This window comes from Argiope bruennichi, chromosome X2, assembly GCF_947563725.1.
Source record: "Argiope bruennichi chromosome X2, qqArgBrue1.1, whole genome shotgun sequence".
Lineage (NCBI taxonomy): Eukaryota > Metazoa > Arthropoda > Arachnida > Araneae > Araneidae > Argiope > Argiope bruennichi.
Genome location: NC_079163.1, coordinates 76,825,263 through 76,845,324, shown reverse-complemented (window position 1 = coordinate 76,845,324; position 20,062 = coordinate 76,825,263). Strand labels below are relative to the sequence as shown.

Genomic DNA, 20,062 nt, shown 5'->3' with positions numbered 1-20,062 from the left:
TTCCTATATTATTAGTTATTCTATAAAGTATGTCTGAATTCAATTTTACACTGGGACCTTCCGGAAAGTCAATTAAATTCCCTGGCCTTTAAAAGAGTTTTTGCATCAAAAATCTGAAGAGAGAAAAAAATCAGAACCAGGGTTTAAAGCAGTGTTTTTTAAAAAAAGAAGAAGAAAAAACAAGAACAGAATAATAAAGTTAGGGCTTTAAATATATGAATTAAAAAAATTGTGAATACGGGATCTAGGGATCTTAAGTTTTTTTTTTTCTCGCAACTCCTCTTAACGTTGTTTTACTTAATGTTCTGAATAATCTTTTTTACAGCAGTCCCTTTTGTCTACATTTGGTAATCTCAGACTCCATAGTTCTCACGAAAAGCACTATCTAGCAGTACTCAGAACTGAATCGACAATGAGAATACAAAAAAAAAATCTCTGGGAATTGATACATTCACATTCACATAAAAAAATATTCTTGCTATTTTTAAGTAATTGTAAGCTGAATTTTAGTTTAATAAACTTAATAAATGGCGTATTATATTTTTAAAAGAATTTAACTGTACTTCACAGGCTGATTCGCTATCAGGCGGGCACATTTCTTGATGAGGTAAGTTATTCTAAGACGAATTGGTATTAAATTATAATCCAGGGTCGGAAATGCAATTGTAAAGAGTCAATGCATTGATAGTGAAATGGTTAAACATCCATATAAAAGTCGCCATTCAATATCTGCCTTTAAATACTCTAGAATGGAGTTTTCACAGTTCACAATGTAGAGAATTTTCGTATTGAGTCAAACTTTGTCTGAGAATAATATCTTGTCTGTGAAAAGAATTACTGCCACTATCCCTAAACCATCCATAAGAGAAATGCGAATGTTCGTCACAGCCTCAGGATAGGCGGAAACTCAGTCCTAACGGACATCACATGCTACGACCCAATCCTTCCCAATAAAAATAAGTTCGTCATCGGAGTGAAGGTAACTCGACTATGCAGCATTACTACATCAACTAGAGAAATAAGAGTCTGCTTACTTATACGGCAATTTCTCATCACATTCTCATGATGCGTCCACAATTGGAATCGCCGATGAATAAGAATGAAGCCGGATTATTAGACCCGCCATACACTTTTGGAGGTATCATTCATCAAATTCAACCCATTGTGGGAAATCATCTGACTGCATTAGGTGTTCGCACTTCTCATGGTATGAGTATGTAAATTGAGTATTTAAGAATACCGCAGTGAATAACTATTTCTTATTGCTAGCATGTAAATTGTCTTTTTCATGACGAATAATCATGTCTTCCATTCCAGAGGGTCATGTTTTTCTTTCCCTATTCGTAGCATATATCTTAAAAGATATTATTTCAAATAATTTTCACTGAAGCCATTCAAAATCTAATGGGTTGCAATATGCTTTTCTGGGTTCCGTTTCCAGCACGACAACGCAGCTACTTACTCCTTAAAGTAGATTCTATTTCTATATATCTGCTATTTTCGTGTTTATGAAACCTTTAATCCTACTATCCCTGCGGTAGTTGCTGAATGACGGTCTGTCTGCCTTGACGTTTTATAGGATTCTTAATAATGCCGTCCAACTCATTAGCGTTTCATACCCTGCAATGCTTTATGATCCCAATTCGTCCGATTTTATATTGTTTTCTATTTCTTCCTTATAGTTTGTACACGTGATAGAGAATCACGCTGCATAATATAAAAACTGAGTGAGTCAAACTTTTCTTATGTAGACAAAATATAATTATTTATTTTTTTAGATTTAAAAAAAAAAACAAGGGCAAGCAGATATTTTTTTTCGGGTTATTAAAAAGATTCCAAAAATATTTAGCTTTCACAAAACGCTGGGAAGAATTTTGATTTAATTATTTTAATGCCTTTAATTCTTTTCTTTTTTATTACTGTTTTTTAGTTACGCAAAAATACAGCGGTTTCTTTGAAATATTTTAAGTAATTTGAGTGCGAGTAAGGCTCAAGTTTTTTAAAATTTAAATTTTATTGTATAAACTAGAAAACAGCCTTTTTGTTCTAATATCATTAATATAAACAAATTAATAAAAGGAAACAATTCACCTAAAGTTTAAATTAAAATACATCATTAATATTGTTATGTAATTGACATTAATATAATTTTATGTAATTTCTCTGAAAAAAAGTAAAAGCGATCTTTATTTCTTAAATTTCTTGAGAAATTTCTATAAAAGCTGTATATTTTTAAATTCATGAAACAGCGATTGTATAAAACGCTATAATTTTTAAAGATATGCAGAACTAACTTTAAAAGGTACAAAGGAAATTTCTGAACTTCTAATCAGAAGAGGACACAAGCATTCTATATGGAAACGGTAAAATAAAAGGGAATCTGAAATAGAGACTTTTAGCTGAATACTGAGAGACTTCTCCAGTGTATCTACAAGATAACTTATCTGATACCCTCTTTTCCGACCTTACTAATAAACCCCCTTGACAAACTTAACAATAAAGTTGGCTGTTCAATGAATTCCAAAGTTTGTGCCGCCGGATCAAAAGGCAATACAAATAGGATTTAGCTTCCGACATCTGGGCAGCTATCAAGTTGAAGGAAATGACTTCCTATCTGATACAGTTAGATGTAACGAGACGTGATGCCATGATTTTGAGCCTGATCCGGAAACGACAGCATGCAGTGAAAACATATAAATTCTTTTTCGTAGGAAAAAGATTTATTTTTTTAAAGAAGGAGTGATTGCAGTTTACCGTATTTGATGCACTTCTAAACTTCAAGTTAGAAATCAAGCTGAGGTTTCTAGAAAAATCAAGATATTTATTTGCTTGCTCGCGCTGATATAGTCTACTTACAGTGTAAAGCATTGAGTAAGGATGTTATCTTCTTTTATGACAATATGTAATTCCATATGTGAAGCAAAGCGAGTGAAGTTTATTGAGTATATTCGAAGGTTCAACTTATAGCCCAAATTTGTTTCTTTGTGATTTTTTCCTTTTCATGTATATCCAAACTTCGTACTTTAGATACGTAAGAGCTATTTTAGAACGAGTCTCATTATTTTAATAGAGGTCAGATAAAGAGGAAGACACATGAGCCAGCACCTCTTGATTCAAATTTACATAAGAATTCCAATTACAATTATTACTTCAGCAGAAAGACGTTCGATATACACCATGTCACCTTATACGGTGAATCTTTAAAGAGATTTGGTCACACGATAGTCATCTTAGTTTCTATGACCTTTTCGTTTTTCTTAATGAAATGCTTACTTATATCTTTGAAAATTAATGACTGAATATATTTTGACCTGGCATTGCAGTTACAGTATTAATTACTACGTGCTCTCTTTGATCTCTACGAAGCGTGTTTTAAATGCGATTTTCAAACAAAGATTTCTTAGAAAAGCATGACAACTTACGTTGATGACTTCTGTGATAATTGAGAAAGATAAATACTCGAAGGCTAATAACAATAAGGCTTAAATGAATGACTCTCATTTAATTAAGCCTTAAAAATGATTTTAATATTTAAATTATTTTCAAATATTTATAACAACAATTCAACAATATTGTAGAAAAAATGTTAACTTCTACATAAAAAGATATTGTTGACAATTTAGTTTGCATATGCTCGCAGAAAATTCCTAAATTATAAGTATAAATTTTAAAAATATAGACGAAAAATCCAACGTGTTATAAATCCAGACAGTTTGAATTTAATTAAAACGTTTAAGACTGAAATTTGATGAATCCAAAGACTGAAAATTTTCTTTGCTTGCGATTCTGTCGACAGCTAGATGGAAGGGTGAATAGAAAACTACACGTCTCAAATTGCAAATTTTTTTTCCGAAATTCAGAATTAATTTTCTATCTTCTGTGATATAAACCACCTCCCCCAAAAAATTTCATTTTGAAAAAGCTTTAAAAAATAAAAATAGTGCTTCTTTAAATCTTTATCAAATCCTTTTCATAATATTCCACGTGGCGTATATTTTTAAAACCTAAAGTAAGACAAGACAAATAATGCGTTTATTAGTCACTAGGTAAATAAATTGTTGCAAAGTGCATTAATGGTGGCTTCAAAGCTTACTTAATTATGTGAGGTTTTTGATTAACTTACTTAATTATGTTAGGTTTGTTTTTCCGTTTTGTCACTAATTAGTTACTTCTTTGTTGAAGCATTCATGGCTAAAATAATTTTTTTTTTTATCAGATGTGTTGATTATTGCAATTGAATGCTACTTTTATGTAGTAGTATAGTTCAGAATTTTTCAGATTATGCGCATTAGTGCCAACACGCACAATCTGTATTTCATTCAAAGCTTAGTTGTAAATGCATAATTCGTTTATTTACATTTTATGTTACTTGGAACTAAAATTAAACTAGAAAATGTATTAATTAATTTATTAGAACAACCAGACCAAAAGCTAAAGAACTGTAGTTCTATATCTTTTGTAGAAAAAATTTTTTAATGAATATATGTAACGGAGTAGATTTTATTTACTACGAAGAGGCTATTGATTCATTACTGTGATATTTTTATAAGTTTACAGTCAGTTTTCTATTCTTTAAAAACTGATAATCATTTTGAGATGAAAATTTCATTGAGTAAGAAATTATTTTAATTGCTTCACATTGATGCGAAGAAAAACTATTTTACTATCAAAAATTACCTGTAATTGAAAACTTATATACAGTATTAACCAGCATAATAAACTACGCCCTTTTTTTACAACTTAGAAAATTATGCAGAATCTAAAACTCAGCCTCTCACTTGTTGAAACATTACTTAGTGAGTCTTTTCGATACTCAGGTAGCCGTTTCTTTTTCCACCCATTCCAAATTGTCTCAGTAGAGTAAGATAGTACTGGATATTGCACAATGGCGTTCTATGAAATAAGATAAATCACTTGATTGGAAATGCTCATAACTGTTGACATTAACAGCTATCCTTTAAGAAATTAATGACTTCACCAACCACAGCTTCTCTTTAACAACATGGAAAGTCGCAGAGTCGGGAATTTAATGTCTGATTTTTGCATGGGTCAATTCCCTAACACTAAAGAATCTTTTGTGATTCACAAGGGGCAAATGATGCATTTATTCTTAATTGCATTGTGCAGGACAAAAATAAGATAAAGCACTTAACAGAAGTTGTTTATTGCAGTTGGCAATGAAATTAATTCCTCTATAAAAATTCTTTCTACTTCCCAACTCTTGTCAACACAATTAATGGATGTCACCCATCACATTTTCCCTTTTAACAACCTGGAAAATCATAGAGTTCGGAATTTAATGATGGATTTTGTGCGAATCAATTCTCTGGCAGAAACGGGCCCTTTGCGATTCACAGGTGGCAAATGAGCTCTCTGCATCCATTTTCAAATGCCCTGTCTCAGCAAAAATGAGTGCTTATTTTAATTATTAGTAATGTTCCAATGGTAAAGGTTGGGCTTGTTGCATTTTTTAAAAAATTACTTATTTATCGTATACAATAGAAGGTTAACGGGCGTAGTTGAAGTAGAGTTCGAATTGGAAGGTGGTCGGAGGATGTCATCCCTACCTGTTGCCATGACGACACAGAGCAGGAGAAGCACAACAGAGCGTCGGCGGAGGGCAGAAGAGCTGCAAAGGCGCACACCACGCTTACCCATCATAGCTGCTAGTGCCCCAGACTACAGATGACAGCAAACGAATATGTCCAGGTCTGCAAAAGAAACGGCATTTAGACGTAACCTTATCTTTTTAGGACTTCTCACTCGCCTTATCCATTACGATAAAGGTTTCCAGTTTCTTAATGGTCGAGGTAAGAATATTTTTTTTTCTTTCTCTTTTATTTAAGTCTCTTAAAAATCTTAGTGGAGGACTTCGAAGAAGGTAAGTGACTCGATGGATAAGGCGAGTTTTTTATTGCTACTTCAGCCGAAGTTTTTATTGCTTCTTAATGAAAACTTTTATACTAAGTGTTTACTGTAAATGATCCCTTTATGGAGTGTTGTTATATTACGCATAATGACATCGCAGAGGAAAATGTTTTTTAAAACATGTTTTTCAAACCGTAATTTTATTTTTAGGAAAAGAGTTTGTGTAAATTGTTTCGCTTACTTGTTTTGTTTGCATTTATTGGCAAAGTAAACATTATTGTTAGTTTATGTGCATCGCTAGTTTTTGCAATGGAGAAATATTAAATTTAGCATGATTATCAAATCTTTAAGCAATTGGTTAATTAAAATTATTAGAATTTCTATTAATGTAACAGCATTGATATAGAAAAGTACTTAAATTTTTTTTAAATAATGCATTTTATTAGTTTTATGTAATGTCAACGCTTGCATGATTAAATTCTGACTTTTGTTTGAAATATATACTGGTTTAGCATTTTTTAATAAAAAACTCAAATTTTATAAAACTTTTCTATAATAAATTATAGTTTTTTTTCTAATTTTAATTGATTATGCATATTGATTTAAATGATATTGTCAATTGAAATTGAAATTTTTCTGGGTTTATATGTAACGTCAATCGATGCTTATTACTATGATACTTAAATATATATGTCTCAATATGAATTAATAATTGGTGAATTTTTTAATCTTTTATATTTTTAAAAATTTATAAATTGCATAAATGAAATGTTTAAAAAATGTTTTAATAATTTTTTTATGCAAAATTAATATAACATTGTTTAAATCACTTAAAAATCCAATAACAAAACTTATCAATATATTAATATAAAGTTACACGTAGCATATGTAGCTTCTAGATAAAAAAAAAAATGTTTGAGGCTATTAAAAGTAAGAAGCAAAGGTTTCATCGTTAATAAGAATAAAAAGTGATAAAATATATAAATGTATATAATATATTTATATAGAAACATAAATAATATACCAAAGAATACTATTTTTTACTTAGAAAATTGAAAGCAAAAGAAATCTTTTTATGCAGAAATGCAAATTTCTGAAAGATAGTGGTTATTATCATTATTATGTTCTTTATCTATTGATATAAAAGTGAAAAGAACTTTGCCAAGTAATACCTGTTGAGTATAAATGGTGATAGAATTTGGTTTCATTTCATTTCTTTGCGTTATCGTATTTATGTATGCAATTAGTAATCTTATTTCTAAAAATCTGTTCTCTTTTTCTTTACTTGTCATAATCTATTTTATCAATTTATGTCAGCTCATAATTTTTTTTCCCGTATTTTATTTCTTTATGTAACTTTGAATCTTAAAGATACGCAAATATTTTTCACCTTCAATGAAATAAAAATTTACAGATGTTAAAAAATATGTTAGGTTTTTACCTCAAAGTATTTTACAAAAAAAATTATTTGAAAAAACCGAAAATTGATTAATTTGATTACTGATAGCGAAAGAATCGAAGATAAGGTTGATAATTTCTCACACAGTTAATTTTTTACTCTAGATGTATAATTAATTGCTTCTAACTTATGATTTTGTTGAAATGGGGAAATATTAATGATCTCAAATTTCAGTGTCTACAACTTAATGTGCCATTTTCACATTTAAATTTCCCTTAAAGGAAAATTTTCGTTGATTACTTGCGCAGTGTTGCATGCATTTCGCATTTGAAATACTTAGCAACATAATTGGCATTTTGTTATGAGAGACAACGATTTTCAACAACAGACAGAAAGCTTTTATCAATATTTTAGATAGCTTCGTTCTTTAACTTGTTGTTATTATCTATATTATACAATTTAACACAAATTGAAATATGAATTTATAGGCATATTTTTCCAAAAATGAAGTTTTTGTGAATGTCATTTATGATATAAGATCCTGAAGAACGCAGTTTTGTCTTGAGATTCGTTTTGTTAATTCTGCTCTTATATCGGGTTGATATTTTATCTTCTAAATTAAACAGAAATTGTATTCTTATTAGTTTTATGTTATTAGCAAAAGCTGAACAGGATTATACTAATTTAAGAAATCATTAAATTTTATCGAAAATTAAATTTTGTCTTTATCAAAGATGAAATTATTGCTTAACTTTACTTAAAATAATTTCGTCGTTGTGACATATCAGCATTATTTATACAGATATTTATTACCGTTATAATTGGATATATTTTATGCATAATATAAAATATCTTTGTTACTGCCAATAGAATCAATGCGCATTATGATGATTTTAATAGCATATGCGTAATGTCATTATTAGACCAAGAAACAACGTGTGATTCTTCTTTATATTTTATATAAACCAATGATTTTTAAGATTTCTGAATTATTATTTTATAAGTATATTCATTTTTATCTGTGTATTACATCAAATACAAAAGTGGTTTTAAATATGCTTTAAAGGAAAACTCGATATCTCGACCTGTCATGTTATATAATAAAAACACTTATAAAATTTCATCTTCTTACTAAATATATTGGGATAATCAGCATTTACAGAAATTGAATATTTGTGTTCTTTTTAATAACTTTATTTTCAGTTCTAAAGATAATTAAAAAATTTTATCGGTAACTTCTTAAATGTCTTCTAAATTCCGAAAATTGCTTATAACTATTGCTTTATGTAATTCTCCGTTATAAAGCAAGCAAAAATATATTTTAATTATAATAATGGCCTAAAACTAAATAAAATACCAAAAATTAATCTTTTTAAATGTAACTTTAAATATTAGAGTTTCATTTTTGAACATGGTAAAAAAGCCCTTAAACACTTTAAAAGCAGTTGTTTTTAAGTACGAGATGCAATACATGTTTCCCATTATATCTTAAGTTTATGATGCTGCTATATTTCTATGATAAGTAAACAATGTTCCTCCTTTCCTAATGTTTACTTAGCTTGCTACTGTATAAGTATCCAGTTCTCTTAAGTGCTTGTTCCGGTTTCTCCTGCTATAAGGCAGGCTTCTGGAAAATGTACGGCAAGTTTATCGTGAGTTAAGTCAGCATTTATTTTCACAAATGCTAGAACGTGACACTAAGTCAGAAAATTCGGGTTATCTGCATAATTTAAAACTTCTTATATGATATGATAAGCGCTTCTAATTATATTAGTCAAAAAGGCAGGGAGAATTAATTGATGACATAAAACCATTTTTTAAAGAATATCACAGCTGGAATTGTTTGTTCATGAATTTAAAATTTGTAATCGTACGATCTATTTTTTTAAGAACTGCCTTTGGTTATTTTATGTTACACACACACATAAAAAAAAATCTTGTAATTTTTCTAAGTGCTTCTTGGAGTTTTAATTTTATGTTCTACAGCTAGCTCAGACAGTTAATCTGAAATATTTAATAACAACAGCAGTCATACGAACTACTTCACAATCATTTTATACCTCACATCCTAATTTCCTAACACACACACACACACACACACACACACACACACACACACACACACACACACACACACACACACACACACACACACATTAATTGCGCTATATATAAACCTCATGCATTCCCAATTCAATATAAAATCTTTTTTAAGGTTTAAATGATGAATTAACTTCATGCTGCACTCGACATATGTTAAGAAAGAATCTTAAAAATTATTCTATAATAGTATTTTTCACAGCAATTCATTATATGATTAAAAAGACTTATGGGTTATTCCATTCAAAAGGAAACCATATTTTTACTTTTTAGATAGGAGTCGAAGGAAATAGATTTTTCTTTTTGAATAAGAGAAATGGGCTCGAAAAAAATAAAGATTTGTTGATACTAAACTTAATACCCAAAAATGCGAGTTTTAATGTTTTAAAGATAAAATTCTTGAAATGGAATAAATATCTCAAAAAAAGTCAAACGTTACATCTTTCTTCGAGGAGTATAAATTGTTCTTTTTACTTTTATACATAATATTCTTCACTTCAATCCATGTGCTTTTTCTGGTGTAAAGAAAGTTACAATCAATGTATCCTATATTTCTTTTTATATCCCATTTCATGTCACATTCTTTTTCTCAGCTCAATTGGCTGTCCATGTACTTTTTTGACTTTTGGATATCTGGTTTCATTCTTCCAATTCTTAGTTTCTTTCTTTCTTTTTTTTTGAAGGGGGGGGGGGGCATGAGTTCTCAAACGCAATAAGGTGTTATTTCTAAAAACTATATGACTTTTTGGATTTCAAAAATAAGTGGATGTCTTTTCTCATCCGCTTATAAAGTATAAAAAATGTTATGATATGTGATTCAGTGGAATTTTTTTTTCGGAAAATGCAATTTTTTAAAAGTCATTGAGGTTACGATGATATTGCGTTCTCTTTTTGCAATTAAACCTAAAAATAGGAATGCGATTCTTTTAAGGGAGTAATAGTTACCATTATTCGTTTTATTTTTAAATGAGGGAAATTTATCTCTATTGTATCAGATGTTTTAAACGTCAGTTATGTATATTTTTACATAAAAACAAATACAACAAAGTCTCTAAAATGCATTGTTCAAGGAATTTTTCCAAACTAGCGAAACTTGATTCAAAATTATATCAACAACTAATTTAAAACATTAAATATAAGAGTTTAGATTTACTTGTTAGTAGGATTCTCCTTTACTTGTTCGTAGGAATACTTGTTAATATATTATTGTGCTTATAATTTCGAATGTAGGTTTAAATATTTTTAAAGATATTATTAATAGAAATTAAAATATTTTAGAAGACATAATTAACAGGAATTAAAATATTTTAAAAGTTTAAAACATGATGTTGAAAAATAACTGATATGTACATCATCTTTATTACAATAATCCTTCTTGAGAAACCATGTATAATTTCGCTTGTCTCCGAATTTTCGTTACAGAAGCGAACAAAATGTAATTATCATTGCAGAATAAATTGCGATTATTTAAAATTGCTTTATAAAAAATAAATATAAATTACCTTTAATGCAATATTTCATTTTGCCTTTCTTTTAAAGGGATTTTGAAAGGAAATGCTCATATTTTAATTTTATTTTGTTAGATTTAGATATGTCTATTTGTTATGTTAGATTTAGATATGTCTACTTGTTATGTTAGATTTAGATAAGTCTATTTGTTATGTCAGATTAGATTGCCATGATTACTGATTTTGAATTCAAAATCTTGTGAATTGAATTTATATCCTTAATATGTTTCCCAGAATGTTTTTGGGCTACTAAATCTTGAATAATTGCAATGTTATGAAAGCACTTTTAACAGAAATGAAATTATGTATCGGGACTCTAGGTATTATTTACGCGAATGCTTATGCTAGGTGCTTATTTACGAGAATAACGTTCTAAAGATGTTTCACCATAGCTTCATTACACTTAAAATACTAAATTTTAATTATCATTATCAACATAAAAGGGTAACAAAGAAATAAAAAGCCTTTATAGAAAAATTTGATGTTCTTTCATGTTCGGAGCAAATAAGAATGCGAATGGTTGGATCTCAAAAATAATTTCATTATTGTTAATTTGATTTTTAATATATAACAGAATTACACCTGCTGTGTAGACAGAATGAGTAAATGCATTAGATTACACAACAGATATTGCATGCGTACAGTGAAAGAACCTCATAATAAGTATCCAGACTAATTCGCGTCCTGTACTACCTTTTATATCTAACGAGACTCTCGGTAAAATTGCAACAACTCTGCATTTCAATTCATCTTCCTTTAAGGTTTAACAAGGGCCAGGTGTATGTATAACCTACGTTTATCTTATTCTGTTATATACTTATTAACTGTCTTATTCTGTTCTACGTTCATCTTATTATGTTATATATTAAACATCCAATTAACAATAATAAAATTATTTATGTGTTGTTCTAATGAGCTGAAACAAATAGCTCTAAAATTTATCAAACTAGACGCCAAAGAAATACATGGCATGGTTAGGACCATTGTCTGAACAACTACCGCAGTAAGAAAATTATAACCAAATATTTGCAATACGTACTTTGTATGATGTTATATAGTTACAATTTTAAACACCGTTTTAATAAAAAATGAGGGGAATTAAGATACTTTATTTCTTGCGATACGCAGAAGGTCTTGCATTTCTATCTTAGATAAAAATGGGACTAAAATCTTCAAAACATCCTACTTTATACCTCAATGTAAGCAATGACCTTTGATTATTTTCAAAAATTCCTCTTTTAAATCATTAATTTCTGTCTTAAGTACCAAAAAACTATTGTATCAGAAATTCAAAACAAGAAATTTGAAAAATAAATTAAATCCATAGAAAAAAGAAAAGCCATCATTTGGGAAACTCATTAATATTAATAATTTAGCCCTCATGTAGCAGCAAATGTATTATTCGAAATAAACGGTAGTGAATCATCATATTAATTTATTTTCTGCACGCTCCATCGTTTCAGATTTTACTGCATTTTTTACGAAACTCAAAAGTGATCCACCTGTTGGAATAGAAAGTAAATAAGGGTTGTTAAATTAAATATGAATAATTAAGTCAAATAGGAATAAACTGAGAGTGAAAGTGCTGCGAATTCTTTAATATTCCAGTGGTGTAAGATGAGAAGCAAAGTTTATCGATCTGTTTATCAAAACTAATATTTATTAACTAGTATTTATCAACTAATGACTCAGGTCAAAAACCTTGTTTCTGATTAAAGCACATAGAATTGATTTTCTAAGTTATGAAGATAAAAAAAAAAGTGAAATGAGCTCACGTTCTCTATCGATTTCATATAATTTATTCAATTTTAGTTTAGATTTAGTATTTCTTGCATAAATGTTAATAATTTTCTTGGGAGAAAGCGTAAAACCTGTCTAACTTAAATAATGATCTTATAGGTATGGAAAAAATATTCATATAAAACATTTTTAGAAAATGATTTTAGTTTCTAGTCATTCAATAAAGTTACACATATATTCTGTTTAAAATAGCAAGCAAACTTTAACAAGAATCATTTCAAAATAAAATAAGTAAATTAAAGGAAATAAAATGCAAAACAGTTATACCAAGATCTATGTTTTTCTATATTAGGATTAAAAGATTTGTTTATTTGTTAAAATAATGTAATAGAGATTGATTCTAAAAGAGTTGAATGACTAACATAGCAAATTCAGATATGAAAGATTTAAACTTTTATTTTTTGTTGATTTCCTAATTTCAATGGACTGTCTGAAAACCTTGACTTGAAAACCAATTACTTTCAAATATAGATTAAGAAACTAAATTAATTCTATGTAATGAGGCTCATTCATTTACATTCAATAAAAATGTTTGTTTTCAATTTAAAATTTGCAAAATTTTTGAGCTTTCTGCTATTCGAAGCGTTTAACTTTTTATTTTCAATTCTATTTGAATATGCACTTATATATATATTTATAGAAGTTGATTTCATATCACTGTTAATATGATCAAATATATTTCATGAATGCATTTAATTTAAAATAAAATGTTAACGAGATATTCTGTTCTATAACTCTTTTTAATTGATTGAAAATTACTAATTTTAAATACAAATCACCAAAATTTCAGAATTTTTTAAATTTTATGTATTTCATTCAAAAATTTGATATCAGATGAGAAGATTTAAAATAAGTCATTAAAAATTCAGTGGAAAGCAAAAAGTTTTAAATAAGTTATGGTATTTCAATTAACTTTTGAAGTCGCTGAATCGACTCATATACGAAATAAATTACGCATGAAATCGACCTTACCAGGAAACAATGCATGGCATCTTTCTTTGGAAAAACATTGAGTAAATTTCTATTGTCGTAAATTTCTATTGTATTTTAACATTTTTGTATCTAAAATACAATTACTAAGTTCATTTAATTTTATCTATGTTTTCATTGGTAAATTTGGAATAAAAAATGCAGAAAAGCTATAATCTGGGTTATTTTTACTTAAAAATAGGACCTCTGTCCAGAGAGTTTTATCTTTCTTTTGTGAGCATTTCATTTTCGAAAAAAAGTGGCTTAAGTAAGTCGAAATCAATTGATGTTAACATATAGAAAAATGTAATGTTTCCAAATGCTTAGAAAAGCATTTGGAAAAGAAAAATTCAATTCAAGGGGAAAATACAAATATGTCATTTGTATAGTATAATTTATTATCCTTTTTTTTGTTATTATCCAAAAATTCATATTATTCCATACTAAATTAAATTAAATCACAGTGGTTAACTTAAAAAATATGCGCAAAAATATAATTGATAAAAATCATAAAAATTAATAATAAATTAACAATAATATAGGAACTTTATTATTGTTGATAGAAGGTTGTTTTTTCTATACTACTTTTTTCTTTGTGATTTTTCGAAATTTTCCAAAATGTAGGTTTTATTAATTATTTATCTGCCGTTTATTCTATTAGGAAGCATTGATGCAATATATAATTCAGAATAAAATCTCATTGAATAAAATGCTTTAAAGTTCTTTACCAGTACATAATTATAAAAATCATATCTTACCTAAGGGGTAAGCATTTAGAAAAATAACAAACATGAAAAATAAACTGAATTAATACAGAATCCAGATATCACATATAGCACTGCCTGTTTTTGCCTGCAAATACACAGATAATTCGAGGCAGCTGTTTTTAGCTGTATTTGCGCGATTATTAACTAAATGAAAAATAAATATAAGGAAAGTTTTCTGTAGCTTTATAATTAATATATACTTTCATGTGTGAAGAAAATTAATACAAAATAAAAAGATACCTCATACGTTCTTTCAGTTAAATTTTTCTCCTATGATTGTATTGCTTCCCTTTAGTTGAGTTTTAGAGTTTGATTTCCTTTTAGTTTAACAGATTTTAAACTAAAAGGAAATCAAACTCTAAAATCTCTTCCTTATGCATGACAGCTAATCAAACGCTAAATATATAACTTTATCCATATTATTCACTTTCACTTTAAAAATAGATTTACGCTTTAAAATACTGCAAAAATCTCAAGAGTGAAATTCCGCCGATGCGTATAAAGAACAATATTACGATTTACTTTTTTACTATCGTTATTTCTACCACTTTCAAGCTAACTCGATTTCCAAAGCGCCTAATGAATAAAGAAGTAACGGATGAAGAAACGTCAAAGCGAATGAACTTCTCTTTGGAAAGAAACAAATTCCTTTCAAGAGAAACGATGTGTTTAAAGATTACTGAAAATAACTTGTCTCATCCATTAATGATTTCCTCCCAACAGAAGGAAAATTCCGAGTATGGTTGACAGCTTTCAATTGGGGTCGTATTATCGACCCGAATGCTGCTCTGAGGGAGGGATATCTTAATTGATGGAAGATATCATCTCCAAAGCGTCACCTTTCACCTTCTTTTTGGAAATTGCCTCTCCAGTAAATGGATTCTTGAGCCATAAGATATCATTGGAATCCCACAATGATCTATGGAAAGTTTTGCCAGTATTCTATTATAGAGATATCTGATTCCAGATAAATGATAAAATAATTGGCTTGTGCAAAAACAGTCTACAATATTTTACTGCTAAAAGTAAGTGAATGAAGTTGCTGCGGAGTTTGACGAGCTTTACATGTCTCACTTAAGCAAATGATGGCTTTGGGGCTAAGTCCTGATATAGGGTTACATTAATTTACTGAAAGCATCTTTAAACCAGCTTTCTGGTAAATTGCTTTTTCAGTAAATATTCTCGAACATCAAAGATTTACTCTTATTTCATTTTTACGTAAAAGGTATGGAAAACATGGATAGAATATTATTGCGAATAACTAAAAGTCAAGAAAATAATAAAATAATTTAAGTTGCTTATAAAAAAGGCTTTTCTACCTTGTTCTGCGGATCAAAAAAAGAATAAAGAGGCTGTAGGACAAATGAAATCTTCGTGATAGTCTTAATGGAGATGAAAATATTTCATGAAATTACCATTTTGACTCATGTTTATGGGTTTTATTTCATCAATAAATTTGTGAAAAGATTTTTTAAGTGTTTAAAATTATTTCTACTTTATTCTTACAGCAAATGCATGCAAGCTCATAACATTTTCTTTAATTATTATTAGCTAAAAATGCCGAAAGCAATATTGAAGGGAATAATAATATTTAGAATTTATTATGCATGAAAAATTGCAAAGCTACAGAAATATGAAGGGTAACCCACCCGCTTTATTAATATTATAATTAATGTAATTAACTATATCGTTCACAACAATAGATGGAAAAAATTATTTATTCGCTTGTGCGTCATTTGTTTTTGAAAACACATCAAATTTTGGGTTTTTTAAATGCATGAAAAATAATTAAATTTGACATGTTTATCTATAGTTTCAGTAAATAAAATAACCATTTAGAAACTGTCAAGTGCTTGAAGTATATCGAGAAAACTAAGATAAGATAAAATTACTTGAGACTTTATTTAAATTGCCAGTTTATATATTCGATCAAACATAACTTTTTTTTATTTCGTAAACAAAGCATTATTTGAAAATGAAATCAATTAATTGAATCTTTAAAATTTGGAATTATCAATGAAATAGTTTCGCTTACATGAGGACTTTGTGTCACCTACAGCAACAGATTTTTTTGACGCTCAATTAAATAATTAGGTATGAAATTTGGAAAAGGATACAAGAAGCTATCAATACTCTACAAAAGGTTTTAATTATTTTTCCTGTATTTATCAAATCGTGAATTGGTAGATAATGTCAGGTATCTACATTATCAACTATTGAAAATGAAAATAATTGATAATAAATAAAGAAAACTATGAAAATGAATTATTAAATTAATTATTAAATTATAATGAAAGGGAATTATAAGTAATTGATTTATTTATAATAAATAAAGAAAATAATTTTCATTAAATAAAAATGGATCATTAATTGTTATTAGAAAATTCTAAAATAGTTGATAATGTATTGAATACTACAGTAAAATTGATACTACAGTAGGGATTAATAAACAAACGTTCTTGCTTGTTTTATCAATGTTATGAGTTTTTAGTCAGTTCTCATACAGAAAAAAAAACCCATCATCATACGGAATCATTTGCTCTCAGCTGGTGTATATTTTTTGGAAAAAATAATATCAGTAAAATGCTTTTAAAATAGGAAACCAAAAATGATATTACTATGCTGAAAAGCAAAAATAGAAGAAAACTCTCAACGAATCTATTTATATTCGATACAAAATTGGAACACCCAAAATAAAAATCTTTTCGCTTACCACAATTCTTGAAGTGAGCAAAAATTTTCTTCCAGCGTTCACCTGAGGCTCATAATTCCTTTTGAAAGACCGTTTTATAGGGGATGCACTCGAAGGTAAAAACTGTGATTGCAACAGCGCGTAGTAACTCAATAGAAGTGCCACTCGTGTGAAGAGTGGTTCTGGTTTCGATAAATGACGACACACAGGGAAACCGGACTTGGGAACGTGTGTTCTACTTCGTCACGAACTTTGACCTGCTTTGACGATCCGTGAAATTATATATGTCACTTTTATACCTAGCTTTCACGGCTCGTTTTATCTGTTTCATGAGAGTTTGCGAAATGGTGACTTTTAATTTATGAATAACAAGAGAATAGTGCATTGTCAAATCCATTGGAAATTAGTTATTCGTTCATCTTCGTGAACATGCAGAATAAATTAAAATATCGTTTTTCTTCTTAGAAAATTTACTTTCTCAGTATTTTTTCTTTCTTTTCTTTTCTTTTTTTCTTCTTTATTTTTTTAGATCAATGTGCCATAATGAATGCATATCATAGTGGGGCAACATTTTTTGTATCTTATATATTTTTTTTTGTATCGTATATAAAATTGAATGAGATTTAAGTTTAATATACAAATATTTTTCAAATAAGTTCTAAGGAGTATATGACTGATAAAATGCGAGAATGAGTTTTTATATAGTGCTAATTTAAGGTATCAAGATGTATAAACTGTGTGAAGTAAAAATTATATATATATACATTGAACAAAAAATGATTAATTTTGGGCATTTCATTTGATACGAAATCAAGAAACAGAAAATAAACTTTTTGTTCTTTTCAGATTAACAAGTAAATGTAAGCTTCCCAGCATCTTTAATACTCTTATCTGTTTTTGGTAATTAGTCATTTTATTTTTAAACTCCATAATGATTACCAGAGAAGAACTATGAAATCTTGAACTATGTAAAAATATAATTACAATAACAGTCCTCTGTATAAAATAGATCTTGTGGAATTGAAGCACTGTTACTAAGATAGAGCGAAGAAGTCCGCAAATAGGAATGCTCTCGCATTCTTTGCTGAGACAATTTAAAAGATAACTTTTAGCAAATAAAATCAGACAATAACTTCAACTTAGAAAGAGTTCAGATGTTTATTCAACCAACATTTTTGTGCTTATTAGGATCTGGTTTACATCCTTGTCCTCAGAATTGTGCATAGAAAATATTAAGTTGGCCTTTTTTTCAATGAAGTCAAAAATAAGGAATTAATATAACAATAAACAGCAAATAATTAGTATAACTTAAAAATGTGTTGGAATCCTTCTCTGTACAGTTCTGTCGCGCGATGAATTCAGTTATGGTTGAAATGTCCTTGGATTGGTATTATGTGGAAATCTAAATGAGATACTCACTCAAATTCCATTTTCACTGCCTTGTTAAAGTTTAAGATTACTAAATTGATCCAAAATAACATCCGTTTAGTTTCAAAATGGGATGTTGGCTTCGCAAGCTTAGAATAATAAGAGGAAATTCACTGTAATTTTAATAATAAATTTAGAATTAATTATTTCTGGCAAGAATTTTTATTTACATAGCAATTCAGACGATTTTCAGAAACACTCCAATTGATTTGAGTAAAGAGCAAAGTAAAATAATTTTCATGGATGATAAACGCTACGGACGGTGAATATGAGGGAAAGTATGATATCGGATTACTTTCACATTAACGAGGTTCTTTAGTGAAATTATGGTAATAAATCTTAAGACAAGGAAATATGACACAAAATTACTGCCCAGAATAAATTCTTAGCTACATACAATTAATTTGCTTTTAATTTAATCAATGTAAATTCTTTAAATATGTTTTCTATTTTGTATTATTGTTATTTGTGTATCTCCAGTCTTTGCTATTAAATTTATTAATTCGCAGCTTTATTTTTTATAAATAGTGATCATTTACGATATTCGAATATCCCTTGCATGGAATTTTGCAATATTGCTTTGATTTTAATTGTTAATCCAGTTGATATATAATATGAAAAGCGGCGAATCGGAAGGCGATTATAGAATTGAAGTATATATACATATTCGCATATTACTTTTTTATAGGATCAATTAAAGTTTGTAGGATAAGTAATGAAGAAATGCAATATAATACATCTAAGGAGCAAAATAATAATTTAAAATGCTGAAATGACTTCCTGGAAATATTCGAGACACATAAATGAATGTAATCTGATTATTATTCAAGTCACAATTTGGGTTGCAAAGGTTTTCAAGTCAGGAAGCACGTGATTACTAAGTTTATTTTCTCCAATTTTAATAGTTTGCGTTTTAATTTTTAGTTTCAAAATAGTATTTCATGTATTTAACATATTTTATAGCAACAAATACTTAAGTTCCATTATTATTTCCACTGCTTTTGTTAATTATGTTTCTAAAGCAGTTGATTGATTTGCATGAGAATTTGAAATATATTTCAAAGAAAATTGTTATATAAAAATGGTGAAACATTTTTCGAAAATAATGAAAGGAAAATGAATTACTTTAAATAAGTTGCGTCATTTTGATAGGAAAGAGATGCAAGTTTTATCTAAAGCTTTCGTGTTATATGATTTCACGCGTTTCTACTGAAATGAAAAAATAATTACTGTAAATAAGTTGCGTCATTTTGATAGGAAAGAGATGCAAGTTTTATCTAAAGCTATCGTGTTATATGATTTCACGCGTTTCTACTGAAATGAAAAATAATTCAAGAAGAGCAGTCATCAGACACAATAAATGTCCTACTGCTAGGAATTTACTCATTCAACTAAATTTGACTTAAATATGTTCTGAGCATTGATGTTCTATTTACAACAAAAAAAGGAAAAATTGAATATTTCGACCTAAATCTGATTATAAAAACAAATCAAAATTTTATACTGTTACCTTCAAAGTAGAAAAAAATTT

The 20,062-nt window shown here is 28.3% G+C and overlaps 2 protein-coding genes across 4 annotated transcripts in view; one reads left to right on the top strand and one right to left on the bottom strand.

Annotated features, from left to right (window-relative positions):
- Positions 1-5,708, bottom strand: part of LOC129960493 (U-scoloptoxin(19)-Tl1a-like) — a 47,801-nt gene extending 42,093 nt beyond the window's left edge. The window contains exon 1 of the mRNA XM_056073963.1: positions 5,568-5,708. Coding sequence (XP_055929938.1) covers positions 5,568-5,661 — 94 coding nt within the window. The 5' untranslated portion in view covers positions 5,662-5,708. The remainder of the gene's footprint in view (positions 1-5,567) is intronic.
- The window catches only part of LOC129960492 (uncharacterized), an 86,436-nt gene continuing 72,049 nt past the window's right edge, over positions 5,676-20,062 (top strand). For 2 of the 3 annotated variants that reach the window (XR_008783599.1, XM_056073962.1), the window contains exon 1: positions 5,676-5,810. Coding sequence is in view for 1 of the 3 variants with exons in the window: in XM_056073961.1 (XP_055929936.1) it covers positions 5,802-5,810 (9 nt within the window). In the remaining 2 variants the exon portion in view is untranslated. The remainder of the gene's footprint in view (positions 5,811-20,062) is intronic. The other variant, XM_056073961.1, reaches the window with a different exon arrangement.